Raw genomic sequence first — 20,728 nt, 5'->3', positions numbered from 1 at the left:
TGCAACGTGCCTGCGCGCACGTATATCCCCGGATTAATAAATAATTCAGCCTCGTAAATATCGATACCGCGGTTACTTATACTCGTGTACCCGATTATCGCGTCGAGGAATCAATTGTAATCGTGTGTTGTTGTGCCTGGACAAAAATACAGTAGAAAGCTTAAATTCATCGGCGCGTTCTACAAGTCCGATATTCCTCCGATAACGTAAAAGCTCTTCTGGGGCCTGTTATTCGCCGGGGGGATGGGAGGGAGAGGAGGGAGAGCAAAAAGGGGTTATCGCATCCCGCGATACATTGTGAAATTCGCGACTGTCGATACTTTTATCCGCGTTATTCGCGGAGGAACTGAAATCGCGCCTGTTATCTCCGACGATATTGCGCACTCTCGCGATACGGCAGTATCGATTTCCCGTTTGTAAACGTGCGTCGTGTCGCGTCGTGTCGGGTCGCGTCGCGGCACGCTCCCATGCGTGTCATTACCGAATGTGGAAACGGCAAAAATACGATGGCGATCAGCCGCGCGAGCGCGAGCACGCCAATACCGGCAATTTCACCGTCAATTTCATCGTCGGCGCAATCATCCGCGCGCCGTTTCTCTAATGACACCACGGCCGCCGCGGGTCGACGTCCAACGTCGCGCCCCGTGCGAAAATCGAATCACGCGTGTGCACTCGTCGTCGTGACACTCCCCCCCCCCGCGGGCCGCTTTCATTAAAGTCTTTCTATAATTAACGACTCGCTCGAAGAAAGCGGCTTTCTTGTCTTACCACTCGCAATACGCGCGCGATAACACGATACACGAGCGAGGCGAGCAAAAAGATTTCCGAAGAGAGAAAGAGAGATACGCCGGGCGAAAATAACATTGTAGCTTGTACGTTGCAATATACATATCGGATCCCTCCTCTCTTTTTTTCTCGATGAGGTTAATAAAAAAATGTTATGACGGTCGATGTTATTTTGTTTTTTTCCGAAACAATGTTTTGCTCGCGGAACTTGAAATTCTTGCGATTCGATATTTCAGCGGTGTAACGCCGCGTTTTTACGGTTCGCAAGCTGCACCTGCTGTGCAGTATCGTGAGATTTTCCATTTTTTTTTGTTCTTTTTTCCTTCGATCTCGCCCCACTTTCTGGGCTATCTCCTCGGTATCATCTATTTTCGGAGATCGACCCACGTCACGCGGAATATTTTTGCAACTGGACCGCACCGTGTCGGACGTTTATTTTCAAAGATTGAGGCGAGGAATGCGTAAACGGAGACTGTGTAAACCTGCGCGCGCGGCAGCCGCCACTCATCTCTGCATCGCCGTCGCTGCCGTTAGCGGGAATTTACTTGAGCACTTACGATAGTCTTGCACTGCAATAGACTTGGCGTATCTAATCTTTGACTGAATTAATAACTTGTATACCATTGCTTAAAAAAAAAAATAGTTGAAACAAACTAAGATTTTGAAAAGTATACACAGAGCTCTATCTCTCTTTTCCCTTCTCTTCCGCCCCCCCCCCTTATTTCTCTTTCTCTTTTTCCCATTTCATGTTACGTAATGAAGCATTATTAAGATTCGTAATTGTTTCACTTCTGAGTGCTACCGACTGGTAATTGTTTCATTTCTGAGTGCCACACACCGACTGGTTTGCCTTCCAACAATGAAAAATGCAGCTAATGACGCGTTAATAACGCCGCGCCACAGAAATACATAGCGTTATCGTGGCGTGAGAATATCTCGATACTACTCGTTTCCGCGTTTTGATATGGCATGTTGCAATCAGCCCCCGCCCGATACGGTCAACAATAACTAACGCAGACTGGAACGGATGTAGTATATGAAGTTGAACGAAAATGGCTGGCCGGAGTAATTGACCTCTTTAACGTGCGCGTAAATTGCACCTTAAAAAGATACAATTCACGTAATAGACGTAATTTGATGCATAAGACATAAGATGCGTCATGCACAACTTTGTTGCGTAGACAGGCGCGAGTTTGATTATCATTATCTATACGTAGAAAACGACGTAGAAAAAAAAGGCTCGACGTAGAATTACTCGACGTAAATTCGGAGCAGGAAAGAGAGATAGCTCTCCGGCGAAGAAATTATACGCTCGCTCGTATTAGTGTACGTGGCAACTTTCCCTCCGTCGAAGAGAAAAAGGAATGAGATGCACGCTCGATTCGCAACTTTGTGCACGAAATTTAAAGTCACGCGCGTGCTCGGCATTTAGCGAAATTACCATACGTCATTATCCTTTGACATGGACCTCTCTCTTTCTCTCTCCCTCTTTCTCGCTTCTCGCCTCGACGTTCATCACGCGAGGAGAAATTTGTGCCATCAAGTTTTACTTGACAGCAAAATGGCTTTGTTATAACTCTCGATGGGCAAAAAATAAGCCAATAAGCACTGACGAGTAAAAAGTGTCGGGCGATTAAGAGCGTTGGCTTATACGCGAATGCTTATAATGATATGTACTTAATGTTGACTTTAACGGCTGCGCTGCACTGGTAGAGGAAAAAAAATTTAATTTTCTAATGATTTTTCTCGACTCGTTCCTTTCTCCATGTTTTTTATAATTTTTCCTCGGCGACCGGCGAGTGTCGCAAATCGGCATTAATTATCATTAAAGGCAGCTGAAACGCAAGTCGCGCCGTGATCGCGCAATGTTTTTCTTTACCGGGCTGCCCGCTTTCTCGTGAAACGATATAACTGTACGCCGCGGTTTGTAATTTGTATCCGGCCGTTAGCGATTCGCCGAGAGACACGCGGAGTGACTAATGGAGTACATCCAATTTGGGATACCCGTTCGAATATCCCGAACGACGGATAAGCGAGATAACGAGGCAACTTCTGTTTGACGCATTTTTTTAATTGTGGCGATATCTTACGGCCGCGTGCGTTCGACGGAGGCAAATGTGCGGAGGGAAAGTTCAACCGCCCGCTCGTTAATTTATGCTACCTCCCCCCTCCCCTTCCCCCTCTCGGATAAACGATCGTCTTGCAATCGTCGGTGAGAGATTACGGCGCTGTTTAGACTCGCGGCGCAGCGCCGTATAACTCTTCATCTCGAGACTCAACACGTATCTATAGTAGTCTTTTTTTTTTTGCTGATATTAAGTGCGAACGACAGTTTCCCCGTAGTTTCTCGGAATGTGCCGCGCAAGAACATTTATCATGTGATTCACAGTCGGTACGTTGTTCTTTTTTTGCTATTATTGTATCGCTTATATCTACGTGTAATCTATGAAAGTTACTATACGAGAGATAACGGATATGTGGGAGAGAAGGTGGGCGGCGTTTGAATTCCTCGCTCTTTTTTATGGCATTTGAATATCTTTTAATTGCCGTAGAAAGTCGTATCTCCGATGCTCGCCGTTAGTCGCCGTTAGTCCGTCACCCATTTGCCGTCCGAAAATTGCACCTTTTATTGCGATTTAAGATCTCTGAATCGCAAACATTTGGTGTATTTTATTGCGAGCGGCGTAATGAGAGTTACGAATCGCCTTTCGACATCTATTCGTTATATCACTATATTATTACTATATTTATGCGGTTCAGTCTATTATTCGCTAAAGACACTCTCGACGTCGCGCTAGCTCGCGTGACTTTCTTCTATTTCAGAATCACATGAATCACAAGTGTTTTGCGCCTACGTGTTGTCATTAGTACTACCTCTTCGACGCAATTCCAGTGAAGGAATTTTATTTTAGAATTATCGTTATTCTACGACGTACTTGACTGCAAAGCGTTATCGAATATACATCTTATTGTTATTATTATGATGTTGAGTTTAGCAGTTGATAAAATTAAGTGCGTTGAAAATAAGCGAAGAAAATAATACACGGAATATTTATCGCAATTTTACACGTTTGTTACAGAGGGACGTCAACATAAGGAAATCACGGACACGTACGCTACGAAGTTTCCAGATTATACATTTTTGGACTCGCAATTGGAAGTCGATCAAACCGTTTTTCGAAGCCGTTCGACGTTTTGCGTGGAGATAAAGCCGAAGCAGGGATATCTGCAAGAGGCGGAGCCGGGGTTTCCTGGATGTCCGTATTGTCTCAACCAGTACGCCAAGGTATTTAACGATAGTCTTTCCTTGTAATTTTTCCATGTAATTCTACTTTTGCGAGTAACTAATGTACAACCCAAATACCATAGATGGTACACTAAAGCAAGATAACGTTTTCAGTTGCGGAGAAAGAGCATCACCGCTCGCAGCAATTATTGCCCGTTCGATCTGTTCTCCGGGACGGAGACGCGTATGAGAGCCGCCGTGGAGGAGCTTCTGAAATCACCGCAGAACAATTTGAAGATCTTCAAAGACGGCTGCGTCGTCTACGATCAGGCGTCCTCGCCGAACGATCTCGAGAACGTGCTGGACGAGTGGTTTCGAAATGCGGCGACGGAGAACGGCGGACGTGCTGGCCGCGTCAACGAGTTCTGCAATTTGGTTTGCGCCGCCCTTACGCGGCCGATCGCCCGCGAGCAGCTGGACCTGCCTGCCACCTCCCTTTCACGCAATTTTCTCGTACCCGCGAATCAAGTTTCAACGACGTTTTGTACCGTTGCGCCGGACGTGATCGCGAGAGCCGAATGGTGTCTTCGCCTCGGGGGAAAGGTAGATACTTGCTTTGAAAAATCATTCATCGAGAATAACGTCGTCGCCTGATAACTAATTTCTATCTTTTCTTTTGTCTCGCAGAGGTGCAACTTCGATGGCAGCGAGTTGCCGAAGAATTCGGTGCTGGAACGAATGTGGAACATGCAGCGATTGTCCTACGTGAATATCAATTACATTTACAGCCTTTACTCCAACTTCGCATCGCTACTAAATGACGATATAATATACTCTGACTTGACCAAATCGAATAAGACTTGTAATGTTTTTCACGCTCTCGATAATCCCAAGGTATGTATTTTTATATCCACAAAATATATGAAAGGAATTTTTTTTTTAAGAAGTGAACGCATTCGAGAATGCTTATCTCTCGCTCTCTGTTCCAGAATGCGGACCAGAAAATGGAGATCATGAAGGAAATAGACTTTCAAACGCTTCTTAAGAGCGCTATTGCACGAGAATGCGATGACGATTTTAATGGAAATTGCAATGCCAGTTCAGAGTGTATCTTATCTACTAATACCGACAGAACGCTCGTGAACGGCGGTCTTGTATCGCAAACAGAAATTAGTTCCAACCTAGATTCGCAATCATTTTATGGAAACAAGAGTCTGCATAATCAAAGAACTAGCAACGATGATGACGAGCGAAAGGCAAATATGCAGATTACCGCCGAACATTTGTCAGCGTTGCAAAATTACCTTTTATTCGTCACGGCCAGAGATTGTTCGATATTAATGACTTTCCGCGAATTGCATCCGTAAGTGTATTGTTCGAAACAATGGCCCGTATTTTCACTGCATGTTTAAAGCGCCGAGGGTAGTATAAATCTTATGACAAAGGCAAAATTGGCGATAAAATTGATTTAATGCAATAGTTCTATGAGAGGAAACGCGCTTTCTAATTATTCTCTATAGTCATTGTCCAAACCGTATAATAGTCACCCGATGCAGCATTGCAGCAAGCAAGTATTTCATTTATCTGATTATGGCTATTTGATTGTGGATTTAATATAATTATAATCAATTCATAAAATATACAATTTATGAACGTACAACGCGAATCATTATTTACCGCGCCGTGTGTGCAACATGTGGGTGATTACTACTTTCATCATATTAAATGCTTTTCAGGCAGTTAGATGTGTTAAGTTCTAGTAATTATAATTTTTCTCTTTTTTTACAGGAAAGATGCATTAAGAATGCCTGTGGAAAATACGATAAAACTGTCAGAGCAACATTATTTTTTAAGCAACGTCAGAGTCTCGGACTTGGAACCGAAAAGCGTACACTCCATCGAAAAGCATCGACAACGAGACGTGGATATTTTTGATTCTGTGATTTCTTTACTGGACGAAGATATTCTTTTTACCAGATAGATTTATATAGATAGATAGTTATAAGAAAGAGGAAAGCGATGCTAGTAACGATATATTTGATATACGATAAAAAATCTGTTTACAATGGAGGAAGAATGCGCATTTAATTGACGATACGCTTACCGATCATGAAGTCATTTCTTATGCGAACACGTCTGTGTGGCGTTTGTAAGAATGTAAGATAGATATTGATGCTATCATTCATCAATCAGCGTGTTAAATTGAACATTTCACTTCCGTACGCATAATATATAAAAATTATGTCCATATAAATATTTGATTCAACGAACAAACATATCTTTTAGAAATCTACTTAACTTTTGCAACTTTAAAGTGTTATACAGACAGCATAGATAGAAATAGGACAAATGAATTTTTTAAAATGTTGAAATGGACATTTATTTACAAAGTATTTTATCGTGTAATGTTATTGTTCAAATTATATTTATTGGTGTATAGATTGTATTGATTTTTTATGAAGTGAGATGAGAGATTTACGTGGACGAGTGAAAAATATTACATGTAGCATTATGAATACGGTATTCGATTTAGAGTAATTGTTGAACTGTGTGTGGAGCTTGTGTCAAAAGACTGACGTTCATGCAAAAATGAAATTAGCATGTTATTTAATAATATATTGTTAAATTAGAACTTGTTTTGATGTTCCTTCCTTACTTTAAATAAAAATTGCAAAACGAAATGTTCAACAAGAGTGAAGCGCAAATTTTTAATTTATTTATATCTTATAAAAGACTTTATATCCTATAAATAATTTGCCATGATACAAAGATAGAAAGTTAATGTTGTTTTAAAATGTGAAAAAGAACACAATGTTGTTTTAAAATATAAATAATTTAAAATAATAAATATTTGAAATACAAAGAGAATTATATAAACTTTCGCTAAACGGAACTGAGAGATCAATATTTTTTAAATCTTGACAGTAATAAAATTCTTCACTTTATTTTTTGTAAGTAACTCATAAGTGAACTTTATGAGTGATAATTCTCAAATGAAAAAGAATTTTGTTTTATATTAAAAGAATAAGTGAAATTAATCAGAAAGAAAAAGAAAAAGAAAGTGTTTTGAAAATACTAAATAAACGAAGATAAGAAACAGTTGAAAAGAATATCTTTCAAAACTGCATAGTTATTCGAATGACGGATGATTTTTGTGATATTAATTTAATAAGATACAAATGTTTTATCTTGATATTAGTGATATTAGTTGTGATACTAGTTTAAATAATAAGATAAGAATTATTTATCTTATAGACGATACGTTATATGCCTTTCAGATTTTTTTTTATTGTGTAACATGTTCTGTTCTTTCTTAATAAATATCTCTATAAAAAAATGACGAGTGTGTATAATTGCTTGATACGATTGTTCATAGAAAAATTATAATTACGTACAGATTCGGCGAAGATTGTAGAGATTATGACTATTTTTAATGCACTGGCCAACAGAGCCGAGCATGTCTCAAAGGACATCCACGCCGCAATATCGCACTAACGTGATCGAATTTTCGTACGAGCAATTGTCCCGGGTACAAGGCCGCGTTGCACAGTTATGAATGACACGGTTGCAGGGTGGGGTGGATCGTGCACCAGTTGACCGAACCAGGGATGTACGAACCTGTCATCCCCCTGTAGTCTATCAATAGGATTGAACGAGTATAATTAAAAGTAACGTTCTTCGATGAATTAGAAGATTTTATCGTTTAAATCAACATAATTAATATAACGTAATAAAATTGTAGAAAGTCGTAAGTGTAAAAAAATGAATGTTTTAACGTTAAATAATAAAAAAAAGAATGCAATATAGAATACAAAAAAATTATTAGCAACTGAAAATTGTATGGTAACTGAAATTTCTCAATTGTCTCGCTTTCTTTTCTGATTTTAGAAACAAGTGGAAAAATTTTTCCCTCTACGAAGAATATGTACGGATCCTTCGATTTGTCTCAACATTCCTGAGTACGTGGCGTGCGATTGGTGCGTCCGGCGTCGACAAGTCGGTCGTACACCTCCGACTGCACTCGATCATCTTCGCCACGCCACCCCACCGCCGAAGGTGCCCCTCCCATCGGGGGCGATTCGCAGATCCGCGGCGATGGTCGTTCAGTCAACGTTCATAAATGATGACGTAAGGTTGCAGCTCGTACCGAGCTGGCGATTCGTGGTACGTGGTAACGGCCTGTCAGTGAACCTCGGACGGAGATGGGGACGCAAAAGCCCGGAGAATGGGCGAATTTAGTGCTCGCGCGTTTCGAGGATCAGGTGCGCGACTGACGATGCTCCGATGCGAGGAGCGTCGATCTTCACTTGTTCACTGTTTTCTGGTCGTTTCGTTTCGTGCTCGCCCTCTCCTTCTCCTTCCCTCTCAGCCGCGCTCTCTCTCTCTTTCTCTCTCTCACCACCCTCTTCCGGTGTACGGCCACCTCCTCATCCTCCTCCTCTTTCTTCTAATGTCACATTCACGATGCATTTATGGTATTTGCCCATTTGCTCGTCGACTCCTCGTCAACGCCTTGCATGGGCGCGTCTGGGAGACCACACCGGTACCATCGGGCCTGGTTCCCGCCGTATTCGCGGCCCCGTTCTCCGGGTATCGAATTTCGGAGTTCTCTCTCGTCACTCCGTGGCGGTGCGCGGGGCGGTAGATTTTTTCTCGGGCAAATACTACTCTAGCTTCTGGAACAGCGAGGAACTGCGTGAACGAGGATACGACTGACAGCCGGTTGCATCCACGAGTCGGTTAGCGTCGGACTCGTAATACGTACAGAATTTGAAGATTGATTTGAACTTGAGAGTCATTAGGCATGTGTATGGTACTTGGAGCGAGCTGGTTTACAGAAACGTGTACAATTCATTCTTGGCATCCGATTAGAAAAAACGGTCTCGATCTGAAAATCATTCTAACGAACTTCTGAACATGGGCAATGGCTAAATTTTTAAAATATTCTTGAAGCACCGTTATTTAGACGTGAAAAACAAAGATTACAGGGATGATTGTTTTATACGTTCAGTTACTTCAGTCACAGATTTCCCGAAAGATTTTGTTTTACATTTATTCGCAAGAGCTGTGTAAATTGTATTGCGACTTTTATGAATGTGCCAAAAATTGAATTTTATAAGGAAATTGAGCAGAGATTTAATTAAAATTTTAATAATCGAACCAATGCTTCGGAATGCTGTTATAATGGATAGTGGCATGTCAAAAAAATCTTGCAGATATATAATACCTATACAGATGACATTGACATATATTTAGAATGCATTATTCTGTGTAATCAAGGTGTTATTAAAATTTATTTCAATTCATTTAATTCTTTCATTACGACACGATATCACGCTAGATTTTTTTATTATTGAACTATCGTATGATCGATCATTGAGCTAACGTTTCTCAAGAATGCGAAGATCGAACTGGACAGGTTTCGAGTAAACTTATATACGAGAGCCCTATGTTTTTTAACAAAAAAATAAATAAATAAATAAATAATCAGACGTCAATAATCGTGTCAGACGGTGGTATATACGTTTCGAGCGCGTATCGATAAAAGTGGGGGTATCACCGTGCCCGAGAATACGATGTCGTTCCTTCCCTCCTTGATTCGTTCATTCATGAAAAGATGCATTCTTGCAAAGATGGCCCCTCCTCCCCCGGCTCCCCTCGTGCGGTTTGACCTTCGCCCCCTCTGCCTTCAGTCAACCTCGCCGCGAGAGCAGCTCAATCAAGGTGTATATACAGTAACGTATCTATTAGGGGTGCGAGGTGTAAATGTCTGTAAACCCGCGCGACTCTGTGAACGTTAATTCTTCGCGCGATTCTTAATCATCCACGCGGATTAACGTGAATCGGGGAAATGCTTTCGTTTTAGTTACGTGAGATACCGTATTCTTTACACGCGGCACATAAATTCGCACTGGCAACGCGCGCTGTTCATTAAAGAAACTGACGGTATTCGATGGGCGACAAATCTCCGAGCAAATCGAATAAATCTCAAGACGAGATTCCGCGCTCGCGTTGAGCTCAATTCCCCGTAAAAAATGGCTGTAAAAAAAAAAAATAAACGTATTCTCTTACTGCTCTCGTACGTTTGATGCGAGTCGAGATGAATGGAATTGGGTATCCATGAATGAAAGTTGCATTCCCTTCACGCACAGCTCAACCGCGCTGCCGTTGCCCGATACGCCGAACAAAAGGGAATAAAACAGGAATCGATTGAGTCGCACGAGCGTATAAATTGACGTTTCCCGATGCCGAGGCAATTTATCGCCACCATTATTTCGAGGACTCGACACACGTTTCACCCTCGATGCCTCCTTCATGCGCGCCTCCTCCATCCTTTAATAATCACCGTGCCCGCGGGAAGACGAAAATGGATTCATCCGCCAATATTACCCATCTGCACACACTTTGCTTTTTATTTAATTACTTTTGTCATTATATTGTACGTTTTATTTATCTTCCTCTAAGAGATCGCGCTCCTTTGAATACAGCTGCCGTGTCGTTCCGGTCCCGAGAGTCCCCATTCTCGGGTGAACGAAAAGAGGAGCAAGAAATGCCTGATAGAGATCTCGCGGTACCGCTTCTCCCTCGTTATATCTGGCCTTACGAAGATGCTGCAGCGAGTCAACGAGCTGGCCCCGAGCACGAGCAGCCAGCGGCCGTACCAATCCAAGGAGCAAGATCGGCAGGAATCCATCATCATCGTTCTGGACACGCTGGAGAAGTGCCTGGCGAACACACCAAAGGACACAACGAAATTCGAGGAGGCGACGAACGTGAAGCTGCTGCTTCGGGAAATATGCCAGTTCATAGGTGAGCGGAACGACGACTCGGGGAAAATTGTATTTAAGATATCGTAAGACTTCGTAATTAATTCCGCTTGTGGAACCGATTCGTATACTGTCTAATCATCTGATCGTACACGAGAGTACAAGATAGAAAGTTTAGTATTTTATTGAGATAATTATTCAGATAAATTTAGATAATTGTAATTTCTCGCAGGCATGCCCTACGACAGTCCGCAGACGAAAATGATAAAGGATTTAGCGAGTAAAGTGCTGTTCGCCCTGAGCCTGAATTTCTTCAACGCGGTCTTCAATCGGATATCGGCCAGGCTGCAGGAACTGTCCAACAGCGGGGACGAGAATTCGGACTACAGCGACATCGAGCTGATGCAGTATATCAACGTCGATGTCCACAGATTGACCAGGCTCCTGAACGGTGGGTGATGACTATTAAATGCGGCGCGATATCGCCGATAGAGCGAAAATTTCTAATGCATTTTGTAATACTCACGCGCGCGTTCACTCGCTATCGCTGCAGAAATTATACTGAAAGTCCGGCAACTGATCGGCAAGAAGTCGGCGTATCTCGTGCTTATGAATCCCCTGGAGAAAGCCATCTGGAATTGGATGGACACGTATCCGCACGAATTCGCCGAGGTGCAGAGGCAGCCTAACGAGGATCTCAGTAGGGCGTGCGAGGAGTTGTTCGACATCCTCGACACGTTCGTCGTCGAGAAGAAGAGCCGCGCGGCCGCCGTCGTATGGCCGTTGCAGATGATGCTGCTCGTACTCTCGCCCAAGGTGCTGGAGATCGTGAACGCCGACTCCGGGCCGCCCGATTCGCCACGTTATTCGAAAAAGAAGCAATTCATCGACAGCGTGAAACGCAGCCTGAAGATGCACGGTAGCTCCTCCAGTCGCCAACTGTCCGAGGCCGCGGCTGTCACGTGCGTCAATCTCACCAAGGCGGCGACGTACGTCAGCACCGCCGAATCCGGCAACAACGTCGTCCTGACTCTGGTGCATCAGCTGATGGACGATCTGATGAGCCTTCTCTTCAACCCCTCGAAGCCATTCTCACGCGGGCAGAGTTACAACGCGCAGGACGTCGACCTGATGATCGATTCCTTCGTCAGCTCCTTCCGTATCAATCCACACAACAACGAAGTTTTTAAGTTTTGCCTAAACGTCAACTACCCGTCAACGTACCAGTTCGTCCTAGTCAGCTCATTATACAAGCAAGTGCCGAAAATATTTTTTTCTCGATCATCTCTAGCGATCTTGCACGAGGATCTCGCGAGTCGTCGACAAGTCTGACCGATTTTCGATGCAACATTTCAGAATCTTCACGCAACCGAGATTACCGTGGTGGCCGGAGATCAGTCTTGTATACTCGTACGGCACGGAACTCAGGAATATGTTTACCGATACTCTGAACAAGGTGACGCAGAACTGCATCTGGATTACACCGCTGCGCATGATTCACAACTTTACCAAACCTAAAGAGGACATGACCAATTCCAAAAATCTGTTGTTGGTGATGGTGCGACTCATTCACGTGGATCCTATGTTAATGTTGCACGTACGTTCTTTATAAATATAAGAGACACGAATATAAGTGCCAATAATAAGATGTCGCTAAAAAAAAGCATTTGCTAATTATATATAATTTCAAAAATATACGTGAATACACATATATACTCGAGATAAGATGCCCAAGGCCCTCATATTAATTTAACACTTTACAGAGTTACGGCACAGCTGGCCACGAAATACAAAGGTCTACTTTAGAATTGATTAACGGACTTGTTTCATTAGTCCATCAGTCCACAATGCCGGACATCGCCCACGAAGCGATGGAGGCTCTGCTAGTGCTGCATCACCCGGACAAGATCAAAGCGTGGAATCCGGAAGCGCCGCTCCACACTTTCTGGGACGCCAGTTCGCAAGTCGTCTTCTCGATCTCCCAGAAATTGATTCAACATCAAATCTTCAACTACACGACTATACTCAAGTGGCTCCGCGAGATACTGAGTTGCAGGAACGCTTTCCTTTCTCAGTATAAGGATTACGCGAATGTGGACAGCCACATTGCGATCAGTAAACAAGCGCATGTTAAACTTGAGGTACAGACTTTTAATCATTACAAATTATGGCTGATTAAAATTAATTTATGGAATTTTACGTGTCCAGGTCGTGTGCTTGATGTATTTATGGAGTATAGATATGGAGGCCGTTTTGGTAGCCATGTCCTGTTTTGCACTATTATGCGAAGAGGCTGAAATTCTTTGTGGCAGCGACGAGGTAGCGGTGACCTGTCTGCTTCCAAATTATCAATTGTATTTAGAATTGGCACAGGCTTCGACTGTATTGATCTCTGGTGAGTTTTATTTCTCTTAGAAATTTTATGATTTCTGTGAGAGCATTTCTACGAGATTTTATGAGAATACACGGAGCAGATGGAAAGAAAATGTTCTCCCGGATTCGAAGATTCACTTATCGATCTTTGAATTAATTTCTATATTTTAATTAATAAAACTTTTATTCGCCTGTAGTAGAGTATTAAAGAGTATTTTTTTAAATTATTATTATAGCCCACGGAGAGACTCGACCATGTTATCAAGAATATAATTACGGTAAGTTTTGGTCTCCAATTTTATTCATTATTTTTGTTGCTTTTTTAATAAATTGATTGACGAGATGATATAGTAGTTTGACGTTTCTTTTGATTGTAGGACGTGCCACATTACAAAAAAAGATATTATCTTTGTTGCGAAAAATAGAACATTGCGTGAATGGCATTCAACCGGTATGTATATTAATATATATTTATTTTTATATTTATATGCAATATCAAATTTATCATTATGTATAAAACAGTGTAATATCAATTATATTTAATCAATATAAATAGAGCAAACATTAAACGTGGTCTTTAAATCTATTTTAAAAATTAACAGAATTTTACATTTGTGTTTTTAGGCTTGGGAAGAAACGTTTAGAAACTGGGAAGCGACTTCGCGACAATTATCCAGTTATCCCAAAAGCAAGACTGAGGACGTACAGGTAGAGCCTGTATTTTGTCGCGGCAATGTAAAACGGAGAGCGGCGCATCAGAATTCGGAGCATGAAATGGAAGAACAAATCAATGAGTGGGCCAACATGACCGGATTTCTTTGTGCTTTGGGCGGAGTATGCCTGCAACGTCGTTCACCTAATCGATCGTATGGTGTATTCCCTTTTAATTCCGATAAAAAGTTGACGAAACAACAGGATTCTGTCACGGGTTTAAATTCCAATCAAGAAGCACAGCACTGCCCGGTGACACAATTTGTATTGAACTTACTACGATTATTAATTTGCAACAACGAGAAACTTGGCAGTCAAATACAGAAGCATGTGAAGGAGTTGGTCGCGCACGAGATGAGCCCCGCCCTGTATCCAATACTGTTCGATCAGATAAAAAATTTCGTCGAGAAGTTCTTCGATCCACGCGGGCATGTGGTGGTATCGGATTTGAACACGCAATTCATTGAACACACTATATTTATAATGAAAAACATTCTGGACTCGAAGACGGATCAACCGTCGGAATCTCTCGGGGTGACCAGCATCGAAGGCATGATGCTGGCAATCGTCAGATACGTCAGGCATTTGGACATGACGGTGCATTTTATTTGTATTAAAACCAAATTATGCCAGCTGGTTGAAGCTATGATGAAAAGACGGGACGATCTGGCGTTTAGACAAGAGTTGAAATTTCGCAACAAACTAGTTGAATATTTAACCGAGTGGGTAATGTGCACACATCCCTTTTCCTCAACGACGGCCAGCGATATCATAACTTACACCAGGTATTTTCTCTCACTTTATATATAATACATCCAACTTCCATGTGTGTTGTTGAAAATTAAAAAATCAAATCTGTCTTTAACTTTCTACAGAGATTTGGATCAAGCTTGCATGGAGGCGGTAGGAGCATTGTTACGTGGACTTCCACTTCAGCCTGAAGATTCTGATCGTGTTGAGTTGATGGAAGCAAAGTCTGAACTATTTTCGAAATATTTTATGCTCTTCATGAATTTAATAAATTACTGCAATGAACCATCATCATCGTCGGAGGACAAGGATATGTCTCGGCAGTCGCCTACTTTAACGACTAACAAGCTAACCACTTTACGCAACACTACCATTCAAGCTATGAGTAATCTTCTCAGTGCGAATATAGACAGTGGCTTGAGGCACTCGATACGTACGTAAAAAAAAATCAGTTTATTTGATTTTAACTCGGGAGTTTTTTGGAAGAATGAATTAAATCCTATAACATGTTTCTTGCTTTTTCAATTTTGTTCACTATTTTATTTCTTCCAGAAAATTCTTTAGTTACTCATAACTATCAATAACTAGTGACTCTATCACTAAATCTTTAACTCTTTTCTCACTTTAGATTTAGGCTATAACGCAGATCTCCAGACGAGAGCCGCATTTATGGAAGTATTGACTAAAATCCTTCAGCAGGGAACGGAGTTTGATACCCTCGCGGAGACTGTCCTGGCGGACAGATACGAGCAATTAGTTCAACTTGTAACGATGATCAGCGATAAAGGCGAATTGCCTATCGCCATGGCGCTGGCTAACGTAGTGACGACAAATCAAATGGATGAGTTGGCTCGTGTCTTCGTGACACTCTTTGACGCCAAGCATTTATTATCACCTCTGTTGTGGAATATGCTTTACCGAGAGGTCGAGCTAACTGACTGCATACAGACTCTCTTTCGCGGTAACACTCTGGGAAGTAAGATCATGTCCTTCTGCTTTAAAATTTATGGCACCAGCTACTTGCAAGGCTTGCTCGAGCCTCTTATCAAACCCCTACTGGACGAGCCTAAAATTAGTTTTGAAGTAGATAGCGCAAGGATTCACCCTAGCGAAAATATCGAGCAAAACGGTGACAATTTAATCGTGTTGACACAAAAAGTGTTCAATGCCATCGTATCATCGGCAGATACGTGAGTCATCGTATATATATATATATATATATATATTAATAATTCGCGAATAAAGTCAAACAAAACTCAAAGTCCAAAATTTCTTTTCAGGTTTCCTCCACAGCTGCGCTCGATGTGTCACTGCCTGTATCAAGTATTGTGCAAGAGATTTCCGCAATCTCCGCAGAGTAACATCGTGGCTGTAGGAACGGTGATATTTTTACGTTTCATTAATCCTGCCATTGTCTCGCCCCAAGAGATGGGTATCGTGAATAAACCGATACCGCTTGAAGTCAAACGAGGCCTCATGCTTATGTCAAAGATATTGCAGAACATTGCGAATCACGTGGAGTTCAGCAAGGAGCAGCATATGCTGCCTTTCAACAATTTCTTGAGAACGCACTTCGAGATCGGTCGACGGTTCATCATACAGATCGCGTCGGATTGCGAAACAGTTGATCAAACCAGTCATCCTATGTCATTCGTTTCGGACGCTAATGTCTTGGCGTTGCACAGGTTGTTGTGGAATCATCAGGAAAAAATTGGCGATTATCTTAGCAGTAGCAGAGATCACAAAGCTGTCGGGAGGAGACCCTTCGATAAAATGGCCACGTTATTAGCGTACCTTGGCCCACCCGAGCATAAGCCAGTGGATTCCCAGTGAGTTTTCAGACTATTCTCTCTTTGATTACATCGTTGGAATTATACTTAATTTAATTTAATTAATACGAATCGCGAATTAATTCTTCGTTCGAATTTCAGCTCGCTTTTCTCGACCGCTTACGTTCGCATGTCACGATGGGCGAACAAAGACATGTCATCGACTAATTTTGAAGAGATCATGATGAAGCATAATATGCGCGAGAGGGAAGAGTTCAAAAGCATCCAGAGCATGAATATTTTCTATCAAGCAGGCACCAGCAAGCAAGGCTATCCAGTGTTTTACTATATTTCACGACGATTCAAGTAGGCACAAGATAATCGTTATAAGATGTAAAATAGTGGTAAAGATATAGCGAAGCGAAATTTATCTTTTAAACTTCAATTTTCAGACTTGGCGAAACGAACGGCGACCTACTGATATATCACGTCATTCTAACTTTAAAACCCTTTTATCACTCTTCATACGACATAGTCGTCGATTTTACTCACACGTGTTCAGATAATCGGTTTAGGGCAGAATTTTTGCAAAAGTGGTTTTACGTTCTACCTGAGGCAGCCTATGAGAATCTCCACGCGGTATACATTTACAATTGTAACAACTGGGTACGCGAATACACGAAGTATCACGACAGTATCCTGGCGCCGTTGAAAGGTAATAGAAAGATTGTCTTCATCGACGGCCAGGGGAAATTGAACGACGTGATCGATGTCGAGCAACAGAAATTACCCGGAGCGACAATATCCCTGGACGAAGACTTGAAAGTCTTCACCGGCGTCTTGAAACTGTCTCACAAGGAGATGAGGGTGTCTGTGAAGATCGGACCAACGACCCTACAGATAACGCACACGGATAGATCTAAAGTGTTGTCGCAGTCGGTTCTCTTAAATGACGTCTATTATGCGTCCGAGATAGAAGAAGTTTGCCTGGTGGACGACAATTCATTCGTGCTGACCATTTCCAACGAAGCAGGCCCGCTGACTTTCGCCCACAACGATTGCGACAGCATCGTGCAGAATATAATTCACATAAGGAACCGCTGGGTGCTGTCGCAGCCGGATTCCATGTCCGTTCACTCGAAGATCAGGCCTAAGGACGTGCCCGGTACTCTACTGAACATGGCCTTACTGAACCTCGGCAGCCCGGATCCCAATCTCCGGACCGCCGCGTACAACCATCTGTGCGCGCTCACCGCGACGTTTGGATTGAAGATAGAGGGTCAACTGTTGGAAACGTCCGGTATCTGCATACCATCGAACAACACCATTTTCATCAAGCACTTGAGCGAGACTCTGGCGGCGAACGACCCGCATCTCACGCTCGAGTTTCTCAAAGAATGCATACAAGGCTTCAGGGAGTCGACCATCGAGCTGAAGCATCTATGCCTGGAATACATGACGCCGTGGCTCAGCAACCTCGTGCGATTTTACAAGCCCCACGACGAGGGCGGCAAGCGGCAGAAGCAAGTCACGGAGATCCTGGACGATCTGATCACGTTGACCGTTCAGGAGATTGAGATGTATCCGAGTATACAGGCCAAGATTTGGAGCACGATCGGCATGCTGCCGGAACTGATAGACGTTGTCCTCGACATTTTTCTCCAGCGTAGCGCGGGATACGGTTTAGGCTCGCCGATGGCCGAGATCATGGCGGATACCGCGGTCGCTCTGGCGTCCGGTAACGTGCAACTGGTCGCCAAGAAGCTGATTAACAAGGTATGCCGAATAGTGGACAAGACGTGCATGTCGCCGACGTCGCAGCTGGAGCAGCATATAATGTGGAGCGACATAGCGATCCTGGCGAGGTATCTCCTGATGTTGTCCTTTAACAACTGTCTCGACGTAGGGAAGCACTTGCCGTATATCTTTCACACGGTGACGCTGCTCTTGTGCTCCGGCAGCCTGACCATGCGAGCTTCCACTCACGGTCTGGTGATCAACAGTATTCACTCGTTATGCACATGCAGCTCGCCCTCGTTTTCCGAGGACACGCACAGGATACTGCGGATGAGCCTGGACGAGTTCTCGTTGCCGAAATTTTACCTGTTGTTCGGCATCAGCAAAGTGAAGTCGGCCGCCGGCACGGCTTTCTACAAACACCCGAAATCCAGCTGTAAACACGCGAATGAAAAGTGGTTTAGCAACGAGAGGAGTTCGTATGGTACGCAGGACAAGGAGAGACTTTACTTGACCAGTCTGGAAGTCATAACCGACGCTCTTCTGGAAATCATGGAGGCCTGCATGCGGGACATCCCGACGTGCGATTGGTTAAAGATTTGGACCTCGTTGGCGAGGAACTTCGCCTTCTGCTTAAATCCAGCTTTGCAGCCGAGGGCGCTCATCGTTTTCGGTTGTATCAGCAAAAGCATAACGGATCAAGATATGAGACAACTGCTGAAGATACTGATGAAGGCGCTCGAAAGTTTCAACGATATTAATCTTATGGAAGCTATTGTCATGTGCTTAACGCGATTGCAACCTCTCCTGAGACCCGTGAGTTTTCGTTTAAGACCCTTAGAAATCGTTCGACTTTAACATTCAATATCAAGTCTGTTTTACCGTTTTTTTTTTCTGTTAAGGAATCGCCAATACATCGGTATTTATTCTGGGTTGCCACATCCGTTCTCGAGTTAGACGAAACGTCGTTATACGCTTCCGGCCTAGCCCTCCTCGAGCAGAACCTGCATACGCTTGACTCGCAGGGCACCTTCGACGAGAAGGTTTGCAATTCTTCTTGACTAATCTCTAATATATCTCTCAATATATACAGAATAGAGACTAAATCATTCTACTACTATTCTTTTCAGACATTGGAACACGTAATGATGTCAACGCGTGAATCTTTGGAGTGTCAGTTCAAACAATTAGATCACACCGTGGGCTTGTCATTTAAGTCTAACTTTCATTTCGCGCTGGTCGGTCATCTTCTGAAAGGCTACAGGCATCCTACGCCGACTACAGTCTCCAGGACGGTCAGAGTGTTGACTATGTTGCTGGCAATCGTGGCTAAACCCTCCAAAAGGGATAAATTCGAAGTAACGCCCGAAAGTGTCCCTTACTTGGCCGGTATGTTCATTGGTTTTAAAGATCAGGAAGATCAATATTTATCGAAACTATTTTTTTTTAATCTATACGAATTTCATTTCGCAGCGTTAGTAGCTGTGTCAGAAGAGGTTCGCAGCAGATGTCACATCCGACATTCGCTTGACAAAAGCTTGCACGATTCGTCAGGCAGCTCGGACGTTCTCGATACTCTACCATCGCGCAATACGGTGACTCTTTTTCTATCTTTTTTTTTTCTATTCGTTATAATATAACGTACATATGACATAACGATATTAATGAGATCATCGAATACATTCTTACCAGGATATGCCGTCTAACCCAACGAGTAGAAGACAGAAGACCTGGGATTTACTGGATCAATCGGCACTTACTCAAGCGAAGCAACAGAAACAATCTGCACAGGTATAAATTATATAATTACGAGCGCGCGCGTATGTTCAAGAATTTCTCCTTTATGAGCTACAGCGATAATTATAGCAGCGAGTAGTTAACTTGTTCCTTTCGTTGGAAATATTGTAGGAAACACCAATTGTTGGTTGCGTCTTCGAAAAATCTAACTTTTTTTCCAATTATTATTCATGTAGAAAATATATATCGAAGCGTAGCGCCGTTCTCGCATACACAATTACTTATTTAGCAAGTTGACGAAAGGTCACTCTCGAGCATATCGAAGGGCATGAAGTTACTTTGGAAACAGCTGCACTGCATGATCCTAAAAGAAATCGAATTCGCTCGCACGAAGTAAAATTATTCAAAGCTTATACGTACAAAATATGGTCTCTCTTTCTCGTATAATAAATTATTCGTATGCGGAATTTGCGCGGTAAATTATATTGCTTCTATTACTCGCTTCGCTTCTCGTATTCTACGAATTGTTTGATAAAAATCTTTCACTTTTACCAAGGAGTATCTGTTCATCAAATTCATTTGTTACCTAAAAATTTCTGTGTGTGTGTGTCTGTATTATCTACGAAAATACTCTAAAACGTATCTATCCCTGTATCTATCTGGAATATTTTATATAATTATATCTTTTGGGTATACTACTTTATTTATTACATTCTTGGTATAAAGCTTTTCAATTGTACATTTTACCTCTGAGTTTTCTTGACGCACATGAAAAAAAAATCAGAGCCTCAGCTTTTCAAGCACGATTCGAACGAAAAATTGATTTCGCGTGATGGTTTTATCTATCGTTTTGCCGTACTCTCCATCCGCCC

The 20,728-nt window shown here is 42.6% G+C and overlaps 2 protein-coding genes across 4 annotated transcripts in view; both read left to right on the top strand.

Moving 5' to 3' along the window:
• LOC105462646 (inositol-pentakisphosphate 2-kinase) overlaps positions 1–6,705 on the top strand; it is an 88,076-nt gene extending 81,371 nt beyond the window's left edge. For all 3 annotated transcript variants that reach the window (XM_011709372.1, XM_011709373.1, XM_011709374.1), the window contains exons 5-9: positions 3,867–4,072; positions 4,187–4,615; positions 4,700–4,906; positions 5,002–5,375; positions 5,801–6,705. In XM_011709372.1, coding sequence (XP_011707674.1) covers positions 3,867–4,072; positions 4,187–4,615; positions 4,700–4,906; positions 5,002–5,375; positions 5,801–5,993 — 1,409 coding nt within the window. In that variant the 3' untranslated portion in view covers positions 5,994–6,705. The remainder of the gene's footprint in view (positions 1–3,866; positions 4,073–4,186; positions 4,616–4,699; positions 4,907–5,001; positions 5,376–5,800) is intronic.
• A 1,417-nt stretch (positions 6,706–8,122) lies between these two features.
• The window catches only part of LOC105462642 (neurofibromin), a 17,730-nt gene continuing 5,124 nt past the window's right edge, over positions 8,123–20,728 (top strand). Inside the window, exons 1-19 of the mRNA XM_011709368.1 lie at positions 8,123–8,274; positions 10,501–10,822; positions 11,012–11,230; positions 11,333–12,032; positions 12,136–12,376; positions 12,543–12,920; positions 12,988–13,174; positions 13,389–13,430; positions 13,530–13,603; positions 13,777–14,648; positions 14,739–15,046; positions 15,242–15,803; positions 15,894–16,442; positions 16,545–16,748; positions 16,835–18,935; positions 19,022–19,162; positions 19,250–19,508; positions 19,593–19,714; positions 19,812–19,910. Coding sequence (XP_011707670.1) covers positions 8,215–8,274; positions 10,501–10,822; positions 11,012–11,230; positions 11,333–12,032; positions 12,136–12,376; positions 12,543–12,920; positions 12,988–13,174; positions 13,389–13,430; positions 13,530–13,603; positions 13,777–14,648; positions 14,739–15,046; positions 15,242–15,803; positions 15,894–16,442; positions 16,545–16,748; positions 16,835–18,935; positions 19,022–19,162; positions 19,250–19,508; positions 19,593–19,714; positions 19,812–19,910 — 7,440 coding nt within the window. The 5' untranslated portion in view covers positions 8,123–8,214. The remainder of the gene's footprint in view (positions 8,275–10,500; positions 10,823–11,011; positions 11,231–11,332; positions 12,033–12,135; positions 12,377–12,542; positions 12,921–12,987; positions 13,175–13,388; positions 13,431–13,529; positions 13,604–13,776; positions 14,649–14,738; positions 15,047–15,241; positions 15,804–15,893; positions 16,443–16,544; positions 16,749–16,834; positions 18,936–19,021; positions 19,163–19,249; positions 19,509–19,592; positions 19,715–19,811; positions 19,911–20,728) is intronic.

Source organism: Wasmannia auropunctata, unplaced genomic scaffold (assembly GCF_000956235.1).
Source record: "Wasmannia auropunctata unplaced genomic scaffold, wasmannia.A_1.0 LD336095.1, whole genome shotgun sequence".
Lineage (NCBI taxonomy): Eukaryota > Metazoa > Arthropoda > Insecta > Hymenoptera > Formicidae > Wasmannia > Wasmannia auropunctata.
Note: the sequence above shows the minus strand (reverse complement) of the source record. Positions and strands in the feature narration are given on the sequence as shown.